Raw genomic sequence first — 20,196 nt, 5'->3', positions numbered from 1 at the left:
CCAAAAGAAGTTATAGCTTCTTGGCAACTAGATCTCACTGAGAGGGGCATACAAGGGGTGAATGTGTACCAGGTCCCATGTCATCAGGAACCCAGACTCTTAGCTCTCATTAAAAAATAAATAAATAAAAAGCTCTTCAGAAAGTTATAAAACAAATTCTGGAGACTACTCCAAAGGCTTTGGCACTTCACAGACAGCCCCATTGCTAGGGAGTCTTAATCACTTCATCACTGCTGTGAGGCAATCAGAAGAAGGAACAATTATGTTGACCACCCCCTCCTGAGACTTGGGAGCGGGCCCTCCCAGAGGTGCAGAGAAATCAGGTGAACTTGGGTACAGAAAGATGCTGAGCTATGTTTGTTTAAACTCCTCATGTTCACATTACTTCATTCACTCCCCAAATGGGCTGCTTTTACGGAATAAAATACCATTGGGCAGCTTCGGTAGGTTTTCCAAATTGGTGGGTATTGCTGCCTCGAATGGGAGTGTATTGCATACTTTATCTATGTGCTATGTGGTATATATTTATATCTTGCTTTTCCCGCCAAGAGCACAAGGTTGTATACATGCTTCTCGCTCTGCTTTTATATTTGCAACTAGATAAACTGGGGATACAGGTGGCACTGTGGTCTAAACCACTGAGCCTTGGGCTTGCCGATCAAAAGGTTGGCGGTTTAAATCCCCGCGATGGGGTGAGCTCCTGTTGCTTGGTCCCAGCTCCTGCCAACCTAGCAGTTGAAAAGCACATCAAAGTGCAAGTAGATTAATAGATACCGCTCTGGCTGGAATGTAAACGGTGTTTCTGTGTGCTGCTCTGGTGTTTGTGTTCCATTGTGCGAGAAGTGGCTTAGTCATGCTGGCCACATGACCCAGAAAAACTGTCTGTGGACAAACGCTGGCTCCCTCAGCCTATAAAGTAAGATGAGCGCCGCAACCCCAGAGTCATTTGCGACTGGACTTGACTGTCAGGGGGTGCCTTTACCTTTTTAAACTGGGCTTAGTTAATATATGTACATAAGCAGTAGAAAAAGATAGAGGGGGTGGGGTAGTGTTAGCAGGATGGGGAGGGTCCCAATCCACATACAGTGTACTGGGCCCAGGAAATTCTCTTGGCATCTATGTCCTTGAATAACGGTTCTGCACCTAAACATAGCAATAGCATTTTAGACAGAGGTCAATAGGAATACTTTTTTAAAAAAAGAAAAGAAAAAGAAAAGGTAACATTGACTAACAGCAATATCGTGATTCCTTTTGTAGTAGTACAGCCTGTGCTTGTTTATTGGTGCAAAAATGATCTGATGTTAATTAACATACTTTCTTATGTTGAAACTTTTTTGGACACAATCCAGCCAATGTTAAGCACTTCTAAATCTCATCAATTTAACTTGCTTAGATCTCTCATGCCGCTACCAATGCTGAAGTGCTTAACATTGTCTGGAATGTATCTTTATGTTTGCAGTGATACAAATACACACACACAAACAAATACTTGTTTACTTTTAAAATGTTCGTTTTAAAAAACAATGTAGCACATAGTAGTTTTTTTAAATGGCAAAGGGAAGTGGTATCATCTTTAAGGATGGTCCTGGTTGCGGGGAAGCCCCCAGGCCAGTTCCTCCCCCCCGGCATGGGCAGAGTAATGCCATCATGCCCTGGTGGCAACACATTCACCCCGGCTTCTTGGCCAATCACTTTTGTGTGGGGTGATCATGGGGGGGATATTAAAGTGGCAGCGTGAGGCGTGTCAGGCACCTGCTTCACGCTGCCGAACATCTGATCATCCATCCTTTATTTTAGATGTCCTCTGGCCTTGCTTTGGACTTTGGTTGATTGCCTGTCTTGGGAATTTTTCCATTTGGCAGATTGGCACTGGCCACTTGGTTTTAGCCTACCTCTTAGCAATCGTCACAACTTTGTAAGGTTTGGCGGTTAGGCATTGGCTCATTGATTTGTGGGGGAGGGGAGGTCAGCCTTCGCCTGCCCCTCCATTGACCAAGGCTATTCCGTTAAAGGAATCCAGGGCCTGGATCCTGTCCGATGTCTGCTTGAGGGGCTAAGGACATGCCAGGCCTCTGGGACACTGAGGAGAGCTACAGGCGAGTTCCCCCGCTGTGGCTTCCTCTTTGGGTGGTTTACCCTTACTGACTTCCTGCAAAGGGGGCAGGAGTCCAATATAGTCCTTTGCCAATGCCTAAGCTAATACCGCTCACATTTTTGTAATCATCAATAAAGTTGTGGCCTAAAATTTGCCCAATAACCTTAAACCAAAATTCTGTGTCAGTGTGAATTTTATTCTAACGAGGGGCTGGTTTGGGGGCCTTGCCACGCAAGTTAGCGAATGACTGATTTTTCACTGGTAGGACTTGGAATTATATCTGCAGTTCACAGGAAACTCACAAATCTTGACAGCTGCAACAGACTCCTTATGCACCAGAGGCCCTTGAAGCTGCTGCAGTTGAGATCCGTCTTATACACTGCATTATTCATACAAATGCAGATATCTGGGAGACTACTATAAATGTGCAAAAAGCAGCTTAATGCCATATATAAACAGGGCCAAACTGGAAAGCCTAGTGAACAAATTTTTACTGCACAGTTTTTACTTGACAAAATCCAATGTTACAAAGTGTGTAAAAACACAAAGTGGTGTAACAGCACCAACAGCGTATTGTATTTAGTAGCTCCGTTCAGTGTTCCTATTTGGTTAACCAAAAAGGTTTTAACTAGTTTCAGCAGTAAATACCACAAAGAACATGAAACCCACTGCACCAGCCATTTTTGTGGGCACAGGTTTTGTTCCGTTCTGTTTTCCCTATGCAAGTCGCTGGAAACAGCACTGGGGGGGGGGGGGAATGCAAGAATTGCCTAGGGGCTCCATGCCCATAGCAGGGGGTACTTTGAAGGCCACATGGAGCCTTTGATAACTGCCCCAATGAATATGTCATGAACACATTCAAACCAATGAAGACAAGTGACTAGATTTTTAATTCTTTATTGGTAAAGCACTCGGTTACATCAGCTCCTAACATTCAAATGATAGACAACACTTCCTACTAACTAACTGTCCAAGGAACCTATGACTGCAGACGTGTCCCCCATCTCAGACAGTTGGAGCAACAGTGTAGCCTTGCCTCCCTGCCTTCTTAAACCCCCTTGTCTGACATGGTGCTCTCAAGCACCCAACAGCTCCAGCTGCTCCCACCACTTCAAGCCCCTCCCTGAGCAAGGAGACAGCAGAGGACTCCAAATACTCTTTCTGGGAGCACCACAGGCTCTCCAAATCCAGAGACCTCACAAAGCTCTTCTCCTGCCTCCTCCTCCGCTACCTGGTCTCTTCCTGCTGATTCCCCACTTCCACCACCAGCTGTTTCATGGGCAGCACAGAACCCCACAAATCACTGGTCCCTTGCCCTGAATCATTCTCCCCACCTGCCTCCGTTGCCCACAAATTCCCCCACTCCTTGGGCTCCTGCCCATTCCTGGCATCAAAGCTCAGAAGCAGGTTCAAAGCTTCTAGAACACCCGCTTCGCTTTGAACCACTTTGTGGAAGCCGTAGTTGGTTTCAGCGGCGTAGCGTGGGTTGTCAGCACCCGGGGCAAGGCAAGTAATTTGCGCCCCCTAACCCGTGGATTTGCACCCCCTAACCCGTGGATTTGCCCTAACCCCAGATGTTGCGCCCGGTGCGGCCGGCCCCCCCTGCACCCCCCACGCTACGCCACTGGTTGGTTTGGGAGGAGGTCTTTGTCAAAAGCAGATGAATGCTGCTACTGTTCTGTTTTAGATTCCTCCTAAATACCACATTTAAGGGGAAATCATGAATGATCTTTAATAAAAGATATCAAATCCTCCAGTAAAATTTAAATCTAACATTGTTGTGATAGGAAGTTGAAGTCTGCTAAGTTATAGCATATGTGTTCCAAAGTGGCACCTCTAAATAAGCACTTCGCTGTTTATCTTCCTGTCATATTATATGACAAGTATATAATGCCGAACTCAGAAACCTGCTATTTAAAATGGTTTGGTTTCCCCACATTCCATTTCTGAAATTTATGACTCATTTTCCATACATGCTTTGAATCACACCAAGCTATTCTTGAAGGGGTACGTGTGTGTGCATAAAACCCATGGGTTTTAAATCTTTTTTAAGGCAGTTCCTTTATGCGGCTGTACTGCTGCATTTTGACAGTAGCCTATATGTATTGCAACAGTGGGATTATAGTTAAAATGACTTCAGATTTAAAGCCTCTTTTTTTTAATCTCTCCAATGTACCACCTGTTAAAGTAGAATGGGAGAAGTTTAGCCATAAATCAATCACATGCATAAAGAAAAGTCCTATCTGTCTGTAGGTGGCTCATGCCCCAGGCTATTTTTAATGTAGATTTAAGAACTGATGAAATATGTACAAGCAAATGATGGTGATCTGCATTCATACAGTTTTTTAAAAGTTGTCACTCTCAATGAAATCTGTTCTTATCTGTGCTGCCGTTCAGTGCAGTTTTAAAACTGTTGTGGATACATTGAAGTTGGTTGAAAACTGGAAAATGGCACCAGTCTCTTTGATAAAATTGGAAGATTAGCCAATTTCTTACAGTCTAAAATACCTGCAGTCTAAAAATGGGTAAAAGTTTCAAAAGGGAGGACAATGAAGTACGTAATGCCAGAGCTGTGGTACTAATCAGTTTTCTCAAATCAAATGGAAACCAATAGCCACGAAATTGCAGAAACTTCCCAGGAATGTGAAACCCATCAGAGCACTGGGGTGGAGGAGTAGATGGCATACCTTTGCTCTCTCAGCTGATGTAAGCAAGATCTGTGTCCTTATTCCAAACTTCAGATGCCTCAAACACAGATCTTGCTTATACCTGGGAAGCTAGTAGTGTCTCTCCTTTGAGAACTGATGTTGGGGCAAAAGACTTGCTATGTGAGAGTATTGAACTGCCTCCTCCTAGACTCAATTTGCATGTTTGTATATAAACTCGAACACTCCAGGAACACCTTAAGTCTCTTTACCAAAGTGAACAAAACCCAGATAAGTGGTGACTGCATATGCGTATCCAATTGTGAACCAATAGAACATTTCCTGTTGGTTTCAATAGTTCTAGATTGTGCCTAAAATGTAGGTTTAAAAGTATTGCAAAATGATATGCTTGTGCAACTATATTCCATTTGTCTACCATAGGGCATTATTTTATAGGGATTCGATACACAAGTTAACCTTAGTTACTATTAAGTAGAACCCACTTTGTAAATATTCTGTTATAATGTGTTTAACTTTCATTCCAGGCACGTGTGAACCCAATCAATGTCACACCAACTATACAAGCTATAGATCAGGACCGAAACATCCAGCCTCCTTCAGATCGGCCAGGGATCCTCTATTCCATCTTAGTTGGTTGGTATTTGATTACCTCACTATCTTTTACAATCAAACACTGTATTATCAGCAGGCAGGCAAAGATTAAGTGGGGCGCAGAAACCTAATAACAGATTCATGCTGAGTCTGGTGTGATAGCTGCTATTGTTCTAGGCAAGTGTTTTACTGTGCGGTTTCTTCTTGTGGTTGTTTATTCCAAATTGGATTGCTGCTGTTTGAAGATTTAGCTTTCTTTTGGAAGGGTTTTGTTTTTGCCTCAGAATAATGAAGCAATTACATTAGATGAATCCAATGAAATGCTTGTCCATATACATAGATTTTGCTGCTAGACTATGTTGGGCTGATAAAAGAAAAATAAGAGGCGTAACAACAACAAAAACCCCTTATGTTAGATTGTTTGGTTGCCATGATATTTTTTTTCTGAGCATAGGAAAAGTAGCTCATGAATAGTTCATAGGGTTAAGGGAGTGATAGTAGCTCAGCCATAAAGCTCATACTCAGAAGTCCTAAGTTCACTCCCTGGAATTTCCAGTGAAAAGGGCTGGTTAGAGATGACGGGAAAGACTTCAGCTTGAGCCCCTGTAGAGCTGCTGTCAGTCGCAGTAGGCAATATTGGGGTAGATCAGACATGGGGAACCTGTCACCCTTCAAATGCTGTGGGATTCCAACTACCATCAGCCACAGCCAGTATGAGCAGTGTTTAGGACTTACGGGGTTTACAGCTCAAAAGAGCCACACATTACCCAGCCCTGGGCTAAATGGACAAATAGCCTATGTCCTTGTGTTCCTCACTTCCTCGTCCTCCGTTTTAATCTTTTCCCCATTACTGTGAATAGCCAGTTACTGCTGTTTCTTCATCGGTGCACTGCTGGAAGTACCACAATTTCAGTGGGTGGCGCTGTGGGTTAAAGCACAGAGCCTAGGGCTTGCCGATCAGAAGGTTGGCGGTTCGAATCCCCGCGACGGGGTGAGCTCCCGTTGCTCGGTCCCTGCTCCTGCCAACCTAGCAGTTCGAAAGCACATCAAAGTGCAAGTAGATAAATAGGTACCGCTCCGGCGGTAAGGTAAACGGCATTTCCTTGCGCTGCTCTGGTTTCGCCAGAAGCGGCTTAGTCATGCTGGCCACATGACCTGAAAGCTGTACACCAGCTCCCTCAGCCAGTGAAGTGAGATGAGCACCGCAACCCCAGAGTTGTTCACGACTGGACCTAACGGTCAGGGGTCCCTTTACCTTTACCTGTACCTCATATGTTCCATTGCAATGGAATAATTAGAGAAGCATCAGCATTTGTACTGATGCAAATTTAGCTGCTCAAGGGCATAAGTTGGTCATTCACAAGACCACCTGCAGCATTGAGCATCATGTCATGTGTGGATGTGATGTTGCCCCAAAGACTTGATGCAGTAAGGAGAGATGGGAGGGCTAAGTTAAAGAGTGCTGCTTCAGCTTCTGTGGCAGAAGCCTGTGCAGCAGTGTAAAACTGGGCTGTTGGGTAAGTTTGAAACAAAGATAAACTACTAAATTGCATAGAGCTTATTCATGCTTGAACTGTCCAGTAACTGGGACATAGTGATTAACCTGAGGTATAATAGGATTCTGGTATGTGTGTAGGAGCCGAGACTATCATATATAAAGATATTCCATTTGGAATTAAAGGTGGGTCATTTAATTATAGCAAAGCAAGGATTCTAAAGCAGGGTGGAATAATTTGAATGAAGGCGGCTTAAATGAATAATAGAAATCAAGACTTAAATAACCGGGTTGGCGGTGGGGAACTGATTTGAATAATTGATTTAAATCAGGTTTTCCATGTTATACGCTGTCTGTTTTCTTTACAAACTGTCTATTTTCTGGACAAACATGAGTACTAATTAGTTCCAATTAAAGCATATTGGTTTGCAATTAAATAAAGGCTTTATGATACTGAGGAGTGTGAGATATTTATCACGCTATCCTATGTCTTTTGTACTATCTTTTGAGTGTATATGTGTTTGTGAGAGAGAGAGAGCCTTTGTGCACGCACATAATTGCATGATGTCTTTTGGATGCTCTCTGTTCACATCAAAGAACATTAAGCAAGACCAATTGCCTGAAGTGCCAATCATCCTAGACTGGACATATGCTATTTGATTGGAGGAGTCATGAATCTTCATAATTTGGAAACTGAGCAGTTTACAGTGCTCAGGTAGTTAGAGGGCATAAAGCAGGGAAGATGAACCCGTGGACCTCCAGGTACAGTTGTGTCTCGGGTTACATACACTTCAGGTTACATACGCTTCAGGTTACAGACTCTGCTAACCCAGAAATATTACCTCGGGTTAAGAACTTTGCTTCAGGATGAGAACAGAAATCGTGCTCCGGGGGTGCGGCAGCAGCAGGAGGCCCCATTAGCTAAAGTGGTGCTTCAGGTTAAGAACAGTTTCAGGTTAAGAACGGACCTCCAGAACGAATTAAGTACTCAACCTGAGGTACCACTGTATTGCTCCCAACAATGGCTGTATTTGCTGGGACTCATGGAAGCTAGAGTCCAAAACCCCCTGGAGGGTCACAGGTCCCACAAGTGTGGAATAAATATTACTCATCTGGGTTCAGTAATTACTCCTAATGAGGTACAGGACGGAGTATCCTGGAACTTAAGGCCTATGGTGTTTTTGGAGTTCCTTGCTTCCAGTAGGAAACCCATACTAATAAATACAAAAATACCTTATTTATTCCATCTCATTTAAAATCCTTGATCTAAAAAAATGATATATATTTCCCCAGTGAACATGCAGGCACAAAACCAGTCTATTTGCTGTGTTTCATTTTAAAAAACACAATAATCACAGATTCAGTTTTTAAAACTAAGTTTGTATTAAATTCAGATTTCAGTTTAAATAAAAAAATTTATAGAAAAAAGAGACTGTATCATGAATTTTTAAAGAATCCAATTTAAATTTTGAAAGTCACCCTTTTCTTACCCTGTCCTAAAAACTCTTGCTGTAGAGATTTTTGCTTTTGCTTTGACTTTTCTTCTTTTTCCTGTCTGTAAGATTGGATGCTACCATCTACAACATAATAAACAGTACACCGAGACACATTGATACAGTTCACCCAAATATTTAATTCTTATTGGTTGTATTGTCCAAAGTTTTCAAAACAGGGTTTCCAAAATTATGCAGTAAAACTAGTATTATTAGGCAATCAGCTATATTAAGGCTGGATTCCTATGCAGGGTCTCTGCTGATGGTGCTTGATAGCTGAATCTCATCCCCTAGGGTTGAATCCTATTCAAAAGCAGCAGCAACAGATTTCCACTTCTGCAGCACCCCCTCTGTTTCCTCTTCCCCACCCCTCCAAATCTTTGCCAGAGGGTTTCCCCAACTCAACAGGGAGCTGTAGGGGAGAGGAGAGGAAGGGAAATCTTCATCCTGCTAGTGCAAGTCTCTTGTACTAATGGAACAGGTGGATACTGCCTATACCTACTAAAGAGCCAGTAGGAATCATGGTCTTGATCCTTTGATGTCCTTAGAGAACCAGTCCATTCTAGTGCAAGTCGAAAGGCAGCAGAAGTAGTAAAGAAGTGGAAGTAAGAAACATGGTATGTTATGTTGTGAAAGTTAACTGAATGAAGGTAACCAAGGGTAATCAAGCACCATTTTGCTGGTGACTTGGAAGAAATGTTTTGTTAGGTATAATTTCCTCACCAGGTTGTGTTTCATATCCACCTGGCTGAAGCAGGGTGCTTTGTTAAATACTGTATACAAAAATGGCTGCTCCTCTCAACCTCTAGACAACCTGATGACTTCGGGATGTTGTTGGACTCCAATTTCCATCAGCCTGACCTAGCATGGCCAATGGTGAGGAATGATGGGAGATGTAGTCCAACATTATCAGTAGCGTACCTACCATATTGGCATTCTCTGATCTAGCACTTTGTTTTGCTACTTTCAAGAACTGGTCAAGTGTTGATTCCTGTAACAGGGACTCATTGTGAGCTTAGGAGAAGCCCAGAAATCCCAGCTTGAGGAATACTTTGGTTGTGACATTGGAAAGACATGGTTGTCTTGAATTGTTCAGAGGCCGTGTCCCAATACTCCGGCCTCCAACTGAATATAATGCCAGCCAGTAACTGTTTGCCAGCTCCCACAGTGTGCTCTCTTCCAAAGAAAAAGAAAAAGTGGATGCTGTTTTTTTAAAAAAATGTTGTTCTGTCAATGTGCTACAAACCATAAGCCTTCCAAGATTTGCTAGTAGGTGCTATGTCGTAATCCCAAACTACTGTTTTTCATAGAGAGTTCTGTTTTTATCAGCTGAAGTGGCATTTCAGCAGCACTTCCTTTTATCAGAGCATTCCAATAGGTGTCTGAGCCCTAGGAGATGATCATTTAAAATGTGGAGAAGATTACAACCCCTCTTATCCTTACTGAGCAATTTACGTAATTGCACGCCTAAGCGATTCAAGTATACATTTTTGTGATCTCTTTCATCTTCCTTGCCACATATCCAGTTGCCCTGTAAAAACTAACTTTCTTTCCTTCTTTCCTTCTTTCCTTCTTTCCTTCTTTCCTTCTTTCCTCATACATTTCTGCTTATTAGTTAAGCCCCTGTTGCTGTTCTGATGTCTCATATCCTGATTGCTATAATATCATAGTCTGTCGTATTTTGCTAAGAATAACAAGAAAATGGAGATGAGCAGACAGTTCATTATGCCACAGCTGCATTTGTAGAACAGGAACATTTCAGGCTTCTCAGTCCATTTGATGTACTAATTATGGTTGGCTTGGTGCGTGTTCGCATTTCATCTAGCGTACGGCTGGTTCAGAAGCTGGAAAATCCCTCGCGCAAAGAAGCCCCATGGAGGAAATAGCATCTGTGCCCAGCTGTGTCCATTGTTACAACTGCCACTTCTCCAGAGCAATTTGAATGGGTGCAGCGGCAAACATTTCCGGCCATCACTCTTTTCTGTGTTGTCATTGGGAAATGGCACCAGTTGAGTTTGTGGGGTGTGTGTGTGTGTGTGTGTGTGTGTGTGTGTTTAAAGGATTTTTTAACATGAATAAATTATGGATGGAGCATGACAGAGCATTAAAGAAGATAATGAAAAACAATTGTTTGTGGTGGAGGGGGAGAAGGATCAATGCTTTTCAAAAATATCAATAACAGATTCAAATAATTGTGATTAACATTATTATTATTACTATTATTAATTCATACCCTGGCTTTTCCAGTGACAAGGCAGCTTGCAGATTAAAAATAGAACAGCTAAAATATAGGGCAAAAACAATGATTGAAACACATTTAAATATTGATAGAATTAAAAGTGTAGAGATAAATCTATGAAAACCATACGAATAATTAAAATAAAAACAGCACAGCACCAGCCCTTTCATTAAAAGCAGTCCATTCCCCAAAGGCTGTTGGAACAAGAAAGTCTTCTCCTGCTGGTGGAAAGACAACAAGGGGAGTCTAACCTCTCTAGGGATGTTAGCTAGGGATGATGGGAGTTGTAGTCCCAAAACATCTGGAGGGCCGAGTTTGCCTATGCCTGCTCTAACCACTACTCCACACTGGCTACAACTACTAGCAGGCACCTTTTCCTTATGAAAAGAAAGATGCTCTCTTTGGGGCCCAAGTTTGGGAATCTCAGTCTCAAGGGACTCTTGACTGACAGACTCAGGCTTGGACACAGGGACTGGGTTCATATTCAGCATCTCCACAGCTTACATGTTCTTCCCAATATAGCTGGTTCTTTCCCACTGTTTCAGAGTCCTTGGCTGCTCTCAGAGCTGAAGAATGGAAGAGTGGGCAAAACCGAGCAAAGGGAGGTTGCATGAGTAGAACTCCCAGTTAGCTCCTCTAACTCTGTATGCAATCTATTATTTGTTTCTGATTTAAATCTGTCTATCTCTCTTTCTGTCTGTAAATACTGGTGGAAATACTGGTACTCATAGACTGTTTAATTCCAGCAATTTGATTACAACGTACAGCTTCATCATTTATAAACTAATGTTTTCTAATGATCAATCCCTTCTCTGTGCCATAACTTAACATTGCCAAGGTGACAAGCTAGATTGAAACTGTAGGGGGATATAGATTGAGCATTTTTCAAAACACAATTCTATAGTGAATAGTCAGCAATTAAATTAACCTTTATTTTAATTTTAAACTGTTAGACTTATCCACACAAAATTGAATAATTCAATCCCACCTTATCTAAGAAGTTAACTGTCCCCAGAAATAGCCAGTACTTATGAAGGACTATTTCAGATGCTATTTCCTTTCCATGCTCGTATCCTTAGAACTGCTATGCATAACAGATTTTTCCAGCATCGCAACAGTCGGCCTTATTCTTGTCTGAATTTTAGCCACCAGACATACAGAACAATTGACTTACTGCTTTCGAGTATGCAATAGAATACAGCTGCTCTATTCCCTTTTCCATTTATTTAATTTTTACAATAGCTTGATAGCTTCCATTCACAGAAAGGCATGGCTTTCATGCCACATTCTGACAAAGACAATCAGGACTCGTTTTAGCATACAATGTTAATTTCTCTTTTCAAGGTTAGTCATCTCCACTGTCGGCAGTTCTGCAGAAAGAGAGAGGGGTATGGGGAGGGAGAGAGAGAAGATTGAGTGGCAAATCTCCTATGGGATGAGAATTTCCTAACAGAGCCCACACTTCCTGTAAGCTTTGGTGGATACAGTAGTCTTTTCCAGCTGAAAACACACTGTGATGGGATTATGAGCTGCTTGTGCGTAAAATCCTAGTCCCTCAGAGTTTGGCCAAGTCAGCAAACCTCTGTCTATAACGGAGCCCCTTAAGCATGGCTCCGTCAGTCGCTGGCAGAATCCGACAGTGGTCGCTTACAGAATCTCTTCCAACATAAAAGCTCCTTAACGGAAACACGTCTTCTGGACTCTCGGCGCGACAGTTTCTGGCGAGGAGTGGGTGTCCCAATAGGAGGTCCTGAAACCTCCCCACTGTTTTCGCTGGAAGTGTCTCTGAGCCATCCCTCCGACTCACTTTCCCTCGGAGCTCCCTCTCTCCCCCTGCTGGTTCCCTCTTCGTCTGCTAAGTCTCTCCTAACCTCTGTGAGCCCTTCCACCTCCTGTCCTTCGGATGGCAGTTCCCTGACACACACTATTTACAATAACATCCATTTATTTCGCTTCTCATTATAGTAGCACTAACAACGGCCAGCATTACCAATCATTGTATTATTAATACTTTCAGTATATACATCCATGCACCCCTCACTCCATTCTGTGCTAGCTTTGCATTCAGCTACAACCATGAGTTATTGGTTTATTAACATACCACATCATGCACTTTTGCATAGGCTTTCGTTCCCTATGTGCATAGTAAGAAGCAGAATTCCAAAAGAAGTTTGAATGTACTGAGACACTTTTCTGCCCGTTCTTTTCCACATGTTCAGACCAGAGCCCACAATAGGTCTTGAATGTGTGATGTGAGGGTTTCAGGCAAGGAGTTAACCTCTGACTACTACTCAGCTTTCACCTAAGAAATAAATTGCAGAGAAATCAGCTATACCAGCCAAGGAATCCATCTTACAATTATAGGCCCATGTGATAGGTCAACAGTGATTATCACTGTTCCCTATAAGAGCTTCTACATAAGGCCTGCTGCAGTTCTGAACTACTAGGAGGCCTGCTCTTCCTGACTACAGAATCAAGAGCTGGAACTGATGCTGTAGGTACATCATGTCAGAAACACTGCTTTAATATTCTTCCTTCGGGGGAGATCTAAAAGTCCATCTGGATAGAGCCTGTGCTTCTTCCAGGGGTGATGTGAAGGAACAGAATGTATGTCTAGCTGAATTCAGGAGGGCTATTTGGTGTCCCTAAAACTAAGTGCACCCAAAAGTGTTTATCAGAATGGTGTTTCACTTACCAACCCTAGGAAATGTTTTGCAGTTTGATGCAGCCTGCAATACGTTTCATTACCGATCAAATCTCAGCAATCTATACTATCATTTCGCAACTAGAAAAGAAGATCCTCTTTCTGAAATGGAACCACTCTGTATGGAAGACCCTAAAGACAGCGATGAAGATAACTCACTCTTTCCCCCTCTCTTATTATTGTGTGCAATGGATAGAGACATTCATCTGCTCTGTGCATGGGTGAGCTCTATACACAGATCTCCAGCACAGCAAGGGGTATAATTGTTAAAACGCCTAAGTGCGGATGTGCTGGGAGAGATGGGGTATGCTGCTGTAAAGTAATGCTTCTAAGAAATTGTTCTAGAAAATTGTTTCCTGCAGGAAAGAAGTAAGATTGTGTGAAAGTTCTGTCTCTTGTTACATTGCAAATAGATGTCATCTTTATTCTTGTTTGCATTCAGAGTTGTTATTCCATCCCTCCCCTTGATCAAAAAAAGTATGTATGCATGGAGTAATAACATTTTCCTGCACCTTTCTTGTGTGCAATTTTACAGCTTTTGGAAATGCCGTACATATTCTATGTTGTAAGGATTAAGAATGTTTCAGGAACGTTGGGAGGAATTACAGGGGGGAGGACTGTAGTGCAGTAAAGGAGCACATGTTTTGCATGCAGAAGTTCCTCAGATCAAGGCCCAGAATCTCCAAGTAGGACTGGGAAAGACTGCTGCCCTGAAACCCTGGAAAGCCACTGCCAGTTGCTGTAGACCTTACTAGCTGATGTGGAACAATGGTTTGATTCCATATAATGGAGCTTCCGATGGCTTGATACAAAAGCTGCTGATCAAGTGTTCTCCACTTCAAATATTTGCATGCTGGCATTTCTACTCATCTCTCTTTTATGAAAAAATAAAGTCTCTTGAGACTTAAACATATTAAACCTATTAAACATGGTGATCAAGGTCAAAAAGAAAGAAGGGTTTCTTATACGCAGCTCTATCGAATATTCACACTAGGGTATTTCTTTTGTTTTTTGTTTTTAATTATTCCTTTATTGATTATTTGAGTTAATATATATTTAAAATAAAGTTGTGATTTTCCATGCTGATCCTTCTTCTCAATTATCTATTCAAACCTCGCTGTCTTTTTGCAGGGACTCCTGAGGATTATTCACAGTATTTCAGTATGAATGCGACAACTGCTGTACTCAGCCTCCTAAAGCCAATAAACAGGGATTTGCACCAGAAATTTGATTTGGTTATTAAGGTAATTTCAACTGAATTCTCATTTCCATGTGTTTGTACATTACTAAGTAGCAGTGTCCATGGAGAATGTGAGGATTCCTTATACAAAAAAGGGAAACGTCAACTTATAAACAAGGATTCTTCTAGCAGTAAGGTGTAAGTTTAATTCAATGCCATATTAGAAGTAACTGATCTATATCATTGTAATTGCTTTGACAATAATGTTGCATGGGAGAAAACACACTGAACTTGGCATCCAGCAAACATTTGCTGGCATTTAGTTTCACTTCATTACGTTCAGTGAACCTTCTGTCCCAGATCGGTCTTCTCCATTATGATGTTTTGGATTAAAATTCTCATGATTCCTGACCATTGGCCATGCTGGCTGGGACTGGAGTTGCAGTCCAAAATATTTGGATGGCACCAGGTTAGGGAAGGCTGCCCAATGTTTATGCATGTTAACTCAGAAGTAAGTCCCTCTGAGATCAATTTTATTTGTAGCCCAAGTAAATATGTACAGGATTACAACCAAAATCAAAATGAATTTTTGCTGGGTTGTGCCTGAAATATTTGCTACAAAATGTATTTTTTACAACTACCTTTATATATTGCAATAAATTTTACTGACCATAATTCAATACAAAGTTAGGCATTATTAAGCCATTCAAAGGACTTCCCCACACCTAACGTTAGTCTCTTGTGGCTACCATGTTTTGATTTTCTGTCTTGAGGAGCTGTGTTTTTCGGAGAAAATACAAACCCCAAGCTTTGTCTGAGACATGCCTGAATATATTTTTTCTTTGACATTTATAGATTTGATTTCATGTGGAAGACTGTGTGGGATTTAAAAACTCAATATTTTAAGTAACAAGCTAAAAGTGAAAATTTCTTAATTCATTCCGTAGAGAGGCTTAGCTTGCAATTCTGTATATTCTTAGTTGGGAGTTAGTTACTCTGAATTCAATAAGACTTATTCTGAGTCGACATACATATGATTGCAGCTTCAGGCAGCCATTTCCCCCAGTAGATAGCACTTTTTCTGTTGCCACTTCACCATGGGCTCTGAGCGCTTGTCAGAGAATCCAGCCTACCCTAGATATTCATGCTTCATGAAAAGACCCTGAAATCACAGTTGCTGACAAAATGGAAGTTAAACAGTTGGGATTTCCCCCTGCAGACAACCATGAAGAATCTCATTCTGAATGTAGTGGGGACAGTTCTTACCTGTGACCACTCTGAGGCTGCAGTCCTATGGTCCCTGGGAGGATATCCTAGAGGCCATGGGATGTTTTTATCTCCCTCTCCAACAAGAGGGAGGGGAGAGGGTACACAGTATATTCTGTCAAACCCATATAAGCTTCAAGGGACACCGAGTATATACTGTCTGTATCAATGGTTTTATGCTGTTTAAGGTGATGATTACCATTTGCACACTTTCTCTCTCTCTCTCTATCTCTCTTCATGTGTATATACATATACAACCATATTGCTTCCGTATGAATATTTGTTAAGAAATGTGACAGCTATTGATGCCACTAATTATAGGGAATTTATTGAACAATTAATTTCCATGTCTTAGTTGTTAGACTACTTCTCTTATTTGAATGCTTCAGATGTGCATAGACATTAGTTAAGACAAATCCTTTCACACATTTGAGTGTTCGGACCCACATTCACAAATACCTGTTAGTTTTTACTGGAAAAAATAACTGGGGATTGGTGCTAAGTAACTCTATAACAATCTTTAAAAGAAAAAACCCCACCAATTTCCCATGGCCACATTGTAGTACCTTAATAACTGGCTATATTATTAATGGAAATTTTTACAGGCATTATTAGATTCGAATTACCATGGTTGGTGAGTAGTTGAGTGGATAATAAGCAAGGGTATCAATCTGTAAGACTAATAATATGCCACATGCTTGAATAGTATCATTTAGCACAACAGTGTCGAAAGTTCCATTAAGCTGGCAAGATGTGGCAAATTTGCTTATCTGGGCTTGTGTTTTGTAGTGTGTAACTCAACAAAATATCTCTCTTTATATCTGAAGGCAAACCTATTCATAAAGCCAAGTAGCACCAGCATTAATAAGTTTTCCGTACAAATTTTAATGATACCCTCAAAAAATATTTTTTTTCATCTTTTTCCATCTTAAAGTCTTTGTCCTTATCTTGGGGAAAGATTCTACCCTACTTCCATTACAAGTTGTTCCCTTGAATTTATACTTCATGTGATAAATTATTTTGGATGAATTTTCTGTTATATTTTTGTGAACCTCTGCTGTAGTATTCAGTGAATGAATAGTGCTACAATTGTGCTGAAAAGTTGGTAATTATACATACTAACAGATACCTCAATTAACTGAGTGCCAATCCTTATATAGGCCAAATAGTACCATAATTTGGTGGAAGACCAAAGGTTTTCAGAAGCGTGTGTGTGTGTGTGTGTGTGTGTGTGTGTGAGAGAGAGAGAGAGAGAGAGAGAGAGAGAGAGAGAGAGAAATGGTCTGGCAAAGTTTGAGCATACCAAGAGGTCATGGAATGCTGACTGATTGTTGGACGGGATAGAGGTAAGGAATAATGGAGTGGAGTATCCTGAAAGGAAGAAGATGTCAACCAGCTAGTAATGACTGGAGTATATGGCAACATTTTGTTGCAGATCCCACTTGTATTATTCTTAAGATAGTATAGAATCATTCTGAACCTTCTGTGAAGGATCAATTGACCATAAGTCAATGAATTTTTTTGAGAATTATTCTCTGTGTACAAAACTTGGTGGCTCGAAGTAGTTTGACTGGTTCCTTGCCTTGTCAGGTTGGTGACAGGTTAAATATCACCTGAACCCCCTAAGCACTTTTCTCTTCTAAAACCGCTTTCCTGAAAAAATCTACTAAAGGGGTGACACTTCACAGGACCAGCCCTGCCATTAGGCAAAGTGAGGTTGCTAACAGGCAGTTGATCTATTCTAGGGTATCATGAAAGGTTAGGAAATTGTTAGCTCCTTAATTTAGTTTATTTTTTTACTCTTGGAGTAGTGCCTGTATGCTTCTCTGTCATATATACCAAAATAACCTGGCCAGCTTTGGGGACTGTGCACGTTGACTTGTTCTTTCTCGGACAGGAAAATGCCTTGGGACAGCCTGGGATGATGGATAGCCTGTGTGGAATGCAGTGTGAAAGCTGCTCTATCACTGCAGCCCTGAGCCTAAGTAAGAGAAACATGTTACATCAGCTGAATCAGCCCATGAATGCATGATGTCATGTACTGACACATCAGTGTGGGAGCATTAACTCCCAGGCTATTAGCATAGAGCAAAAACCACAACACAGAATGAAAAAGCCATACTGAACTAGCAACTTGTTTTATAATAAGGGCTTACATAGATTGGTGAAAATTTTGCTAAATGACACAACATGATAAGAGTTTCCATTACAATTCTGATTAACAGTGTGTGTGTGTGTGTGTGTGTGTGTGTGTGTGTGTGTACTGTGCTTTGCTTTGATAATCCATGATTATTATGTGGGGCTGGGAAGGGAAAAGGCAGTGAATTGTTTTTAGCTCCTTTCCCTTTGCAGCTTTAGGTCTGTGAGGGATTCCTGAACTTGATTAGTAACAACGACCCCTACTTAATTGCACTGGCTACCTAATTAAGGTTGGATTTGGTTGAGTGGCGAGTGAGGTAAACTGAAGGAACAGGTGCAAAGGACCGCTTTGCAAAGGAGGGCACCCTGCCTGCTTATTGTGAAAGATACAAAGGCAGAATCACTAGATTGGAAAGGATACTTTGCTTTACATTGTCTCTATTGCTTGTGTTTTAAGGCTTCCAAATTTCCTTAATCAGATTGATTAATCTGACCTCTGATTATTATTGTTAATTTGTACAGAGCCATCTCTGTGCAGAGTCCAAGAGAGCACCTTGCTGCCCAAAGGAGCTTACAGTGTAGAGTTCAACACAGGGAAGATAAGACAGGAAAGGTAAAGAACCGGAGGCAGCGATAAACTAGGCAAAAAGAATATGCATTTGACATATGCTCTTGCTTGATTGCAAGCTTAGTTTCAGTAAGACATGAGAACTAATGGGGTTTGCCCACCCCAAAGGCTTGACAGAAAAGTTGGGCTTTGAAGAGGGATTAGATGGAAGTAGGAGAGGTGTCCTCGTGCAGAAGTTCTGGGAGGCACTTCTGAGCATGTTAGGCAGCAAGAGAGAGAGATGGTTTGAGCACACGCTAGCTTTTATATATCTGCAGTGAATTTGATCTATAATAATAATAATAATAATAATAATAATAATAATAATAATAATAATAATATTACTTATACCCTGCCCGTCTGGCTGGGTTTCCCCAGCCACTCTGGGCACTTCCAACAAGAGATTAAAAATACATCAAAACATCAGTCATTAAAAACTTCCCTAAACAGGGCTGCCTTCAGATGTCATCTAAATCTCAGATAGTTGTTTATTTCTTTGACATTTGATTAGGAGGGCATTCCACAAGGCAGGCGCCACTTCTGAGAAGGCCCTCTGCCTGGTTCCCTGTAACCTCACTTACTACAGTGAGGGAACCGCCAGAAGGTCCTCGGCGCTGGACCTCAGTGTCCAGGCTGAACGATGGGGGTGGAGACGCTCCTTCAGGTATACTGGGCCGAGGCCGTTTAGGGCTTTAAAGGTCAGCACCAACACTTTGAATTGTGCTCAGAAACTTACTGGGAGCCAATGTAGGTCTTTCAAGACTGGTGTTATATGGTCTCGGCGGCCACTTGGCAGCTGCTCTCTACAACATACTTATTTAGTTGAATGTACTGTGAGGTCCAGAAGGGCCTCCTATGATTGAGTGATGGCTAGGCATATTGCTGTGCACCTTGGAGGCAGGGATGGGTTGTGTCATGGTTCCTATCTTTGAGAAAGTAGCTGAAGAGAACTGTTGTTGCTGTTCCATTAGGTAGATTAGCACTGTGGGTAAAAATATATGCTAAGTACTTAGAATACTCAGAAATTGCCATAATAGAACTATTGGCATATAGGCTGGCTTAGAGAGGAAAGGCCCGCTAATGAACAGTTCTTACATCTTGTCGCCCTTAAATATGCTCAGGATATATATAGATATATTATATTCAGCATTAGTTGACCCTTCTGTCAGCATTTGATCTTATTAGTATAGGCAGAAAGGTATAAATTCAGCCAGATGAATATTGATTGGAGACTTTTTGTTTCTCATCAAAGCACAAAACTTCCTTCAAGGTCAGGCTTGAAGAGCAATCAAAGCATTCCACCCTGATCTCAGGAGGCATTGGCAAGGGTAACTTTTGGCTCAAATTTTATTCAATTTTTTTATAAATATTACATAGCTTCTGATTTGTTGAATAATCAGTTATTTCCTTTGACACTCCTAGACAAGAAAATGTATCTTTTTGTTATGTGCAGTTGTGTGTTGATCTCCAGTAGGTCTGAATTAGTCATTAAAACGTTTCAGTGCATTCCTTAGTTGTGAACATTTAGTTTTTTTAAAAAAACAAGCAGACACTTCTCTACTGTAGTGTCCTCCATTAGCAACCTGGGTATTTACTGAGTGGCAATTTGATAGGAAATATTCAGTTAGCCAACAGATCAGAAATGAAATGGGTATTTTCAAACGAAACAATAAATAAATGCAGAATTCTCAGTACACCTGGGGCAGTGTCTTCATTTTGGA

General features: G+C 41.4%; 1 protein-coding gene across 7 annotated transcripts in view; it reads left to right on the top strand.

Moving 5' to 3' along the window:
• Nucleotides 1-20,196, top strand: part of PCDH15 (protocadherin related 15) — a 621,509-nt gene that overhangs the window by 418,972 nt on the left and 182,341 nt on the right. For all 7 annotated transcript variants that reach the window (XM_077930491.1, XM_077930494.1, XM_077930496.1 and 4 more), the window contains 2 exons: nucleotides 5,286-5,394; nucleotides 14,415-14,527. In XM_077930491.1, coding sequence (XP_077786617.1) covers nucleotides 5,286-5,394; nucleotides 14,415-14,527 — 222 coding nt within the window. The remainder of the gene's footprint in view (nucleotides 1-5,285; nucleotides 5,395-14,414; nucleotides 14,528-20,196) is intronic.

The sequence above is a fragment of the Podarcis muralis genome, chromosome 6 (genome assembly GCF_964188315.1).
Source record: "Podarcis muralis chromosome 6, rPodMur119.hap1.1, whole genome shotgun sequence".
NCBI lineage: Eukaryota > Metazoa > Chordata > Lepidosauria > Squamata > Lacertidae > Podarcis > Podarcis muralis.
This window is presented reverse-complemented; position numbering and strand designations above follow the sequence as displayed.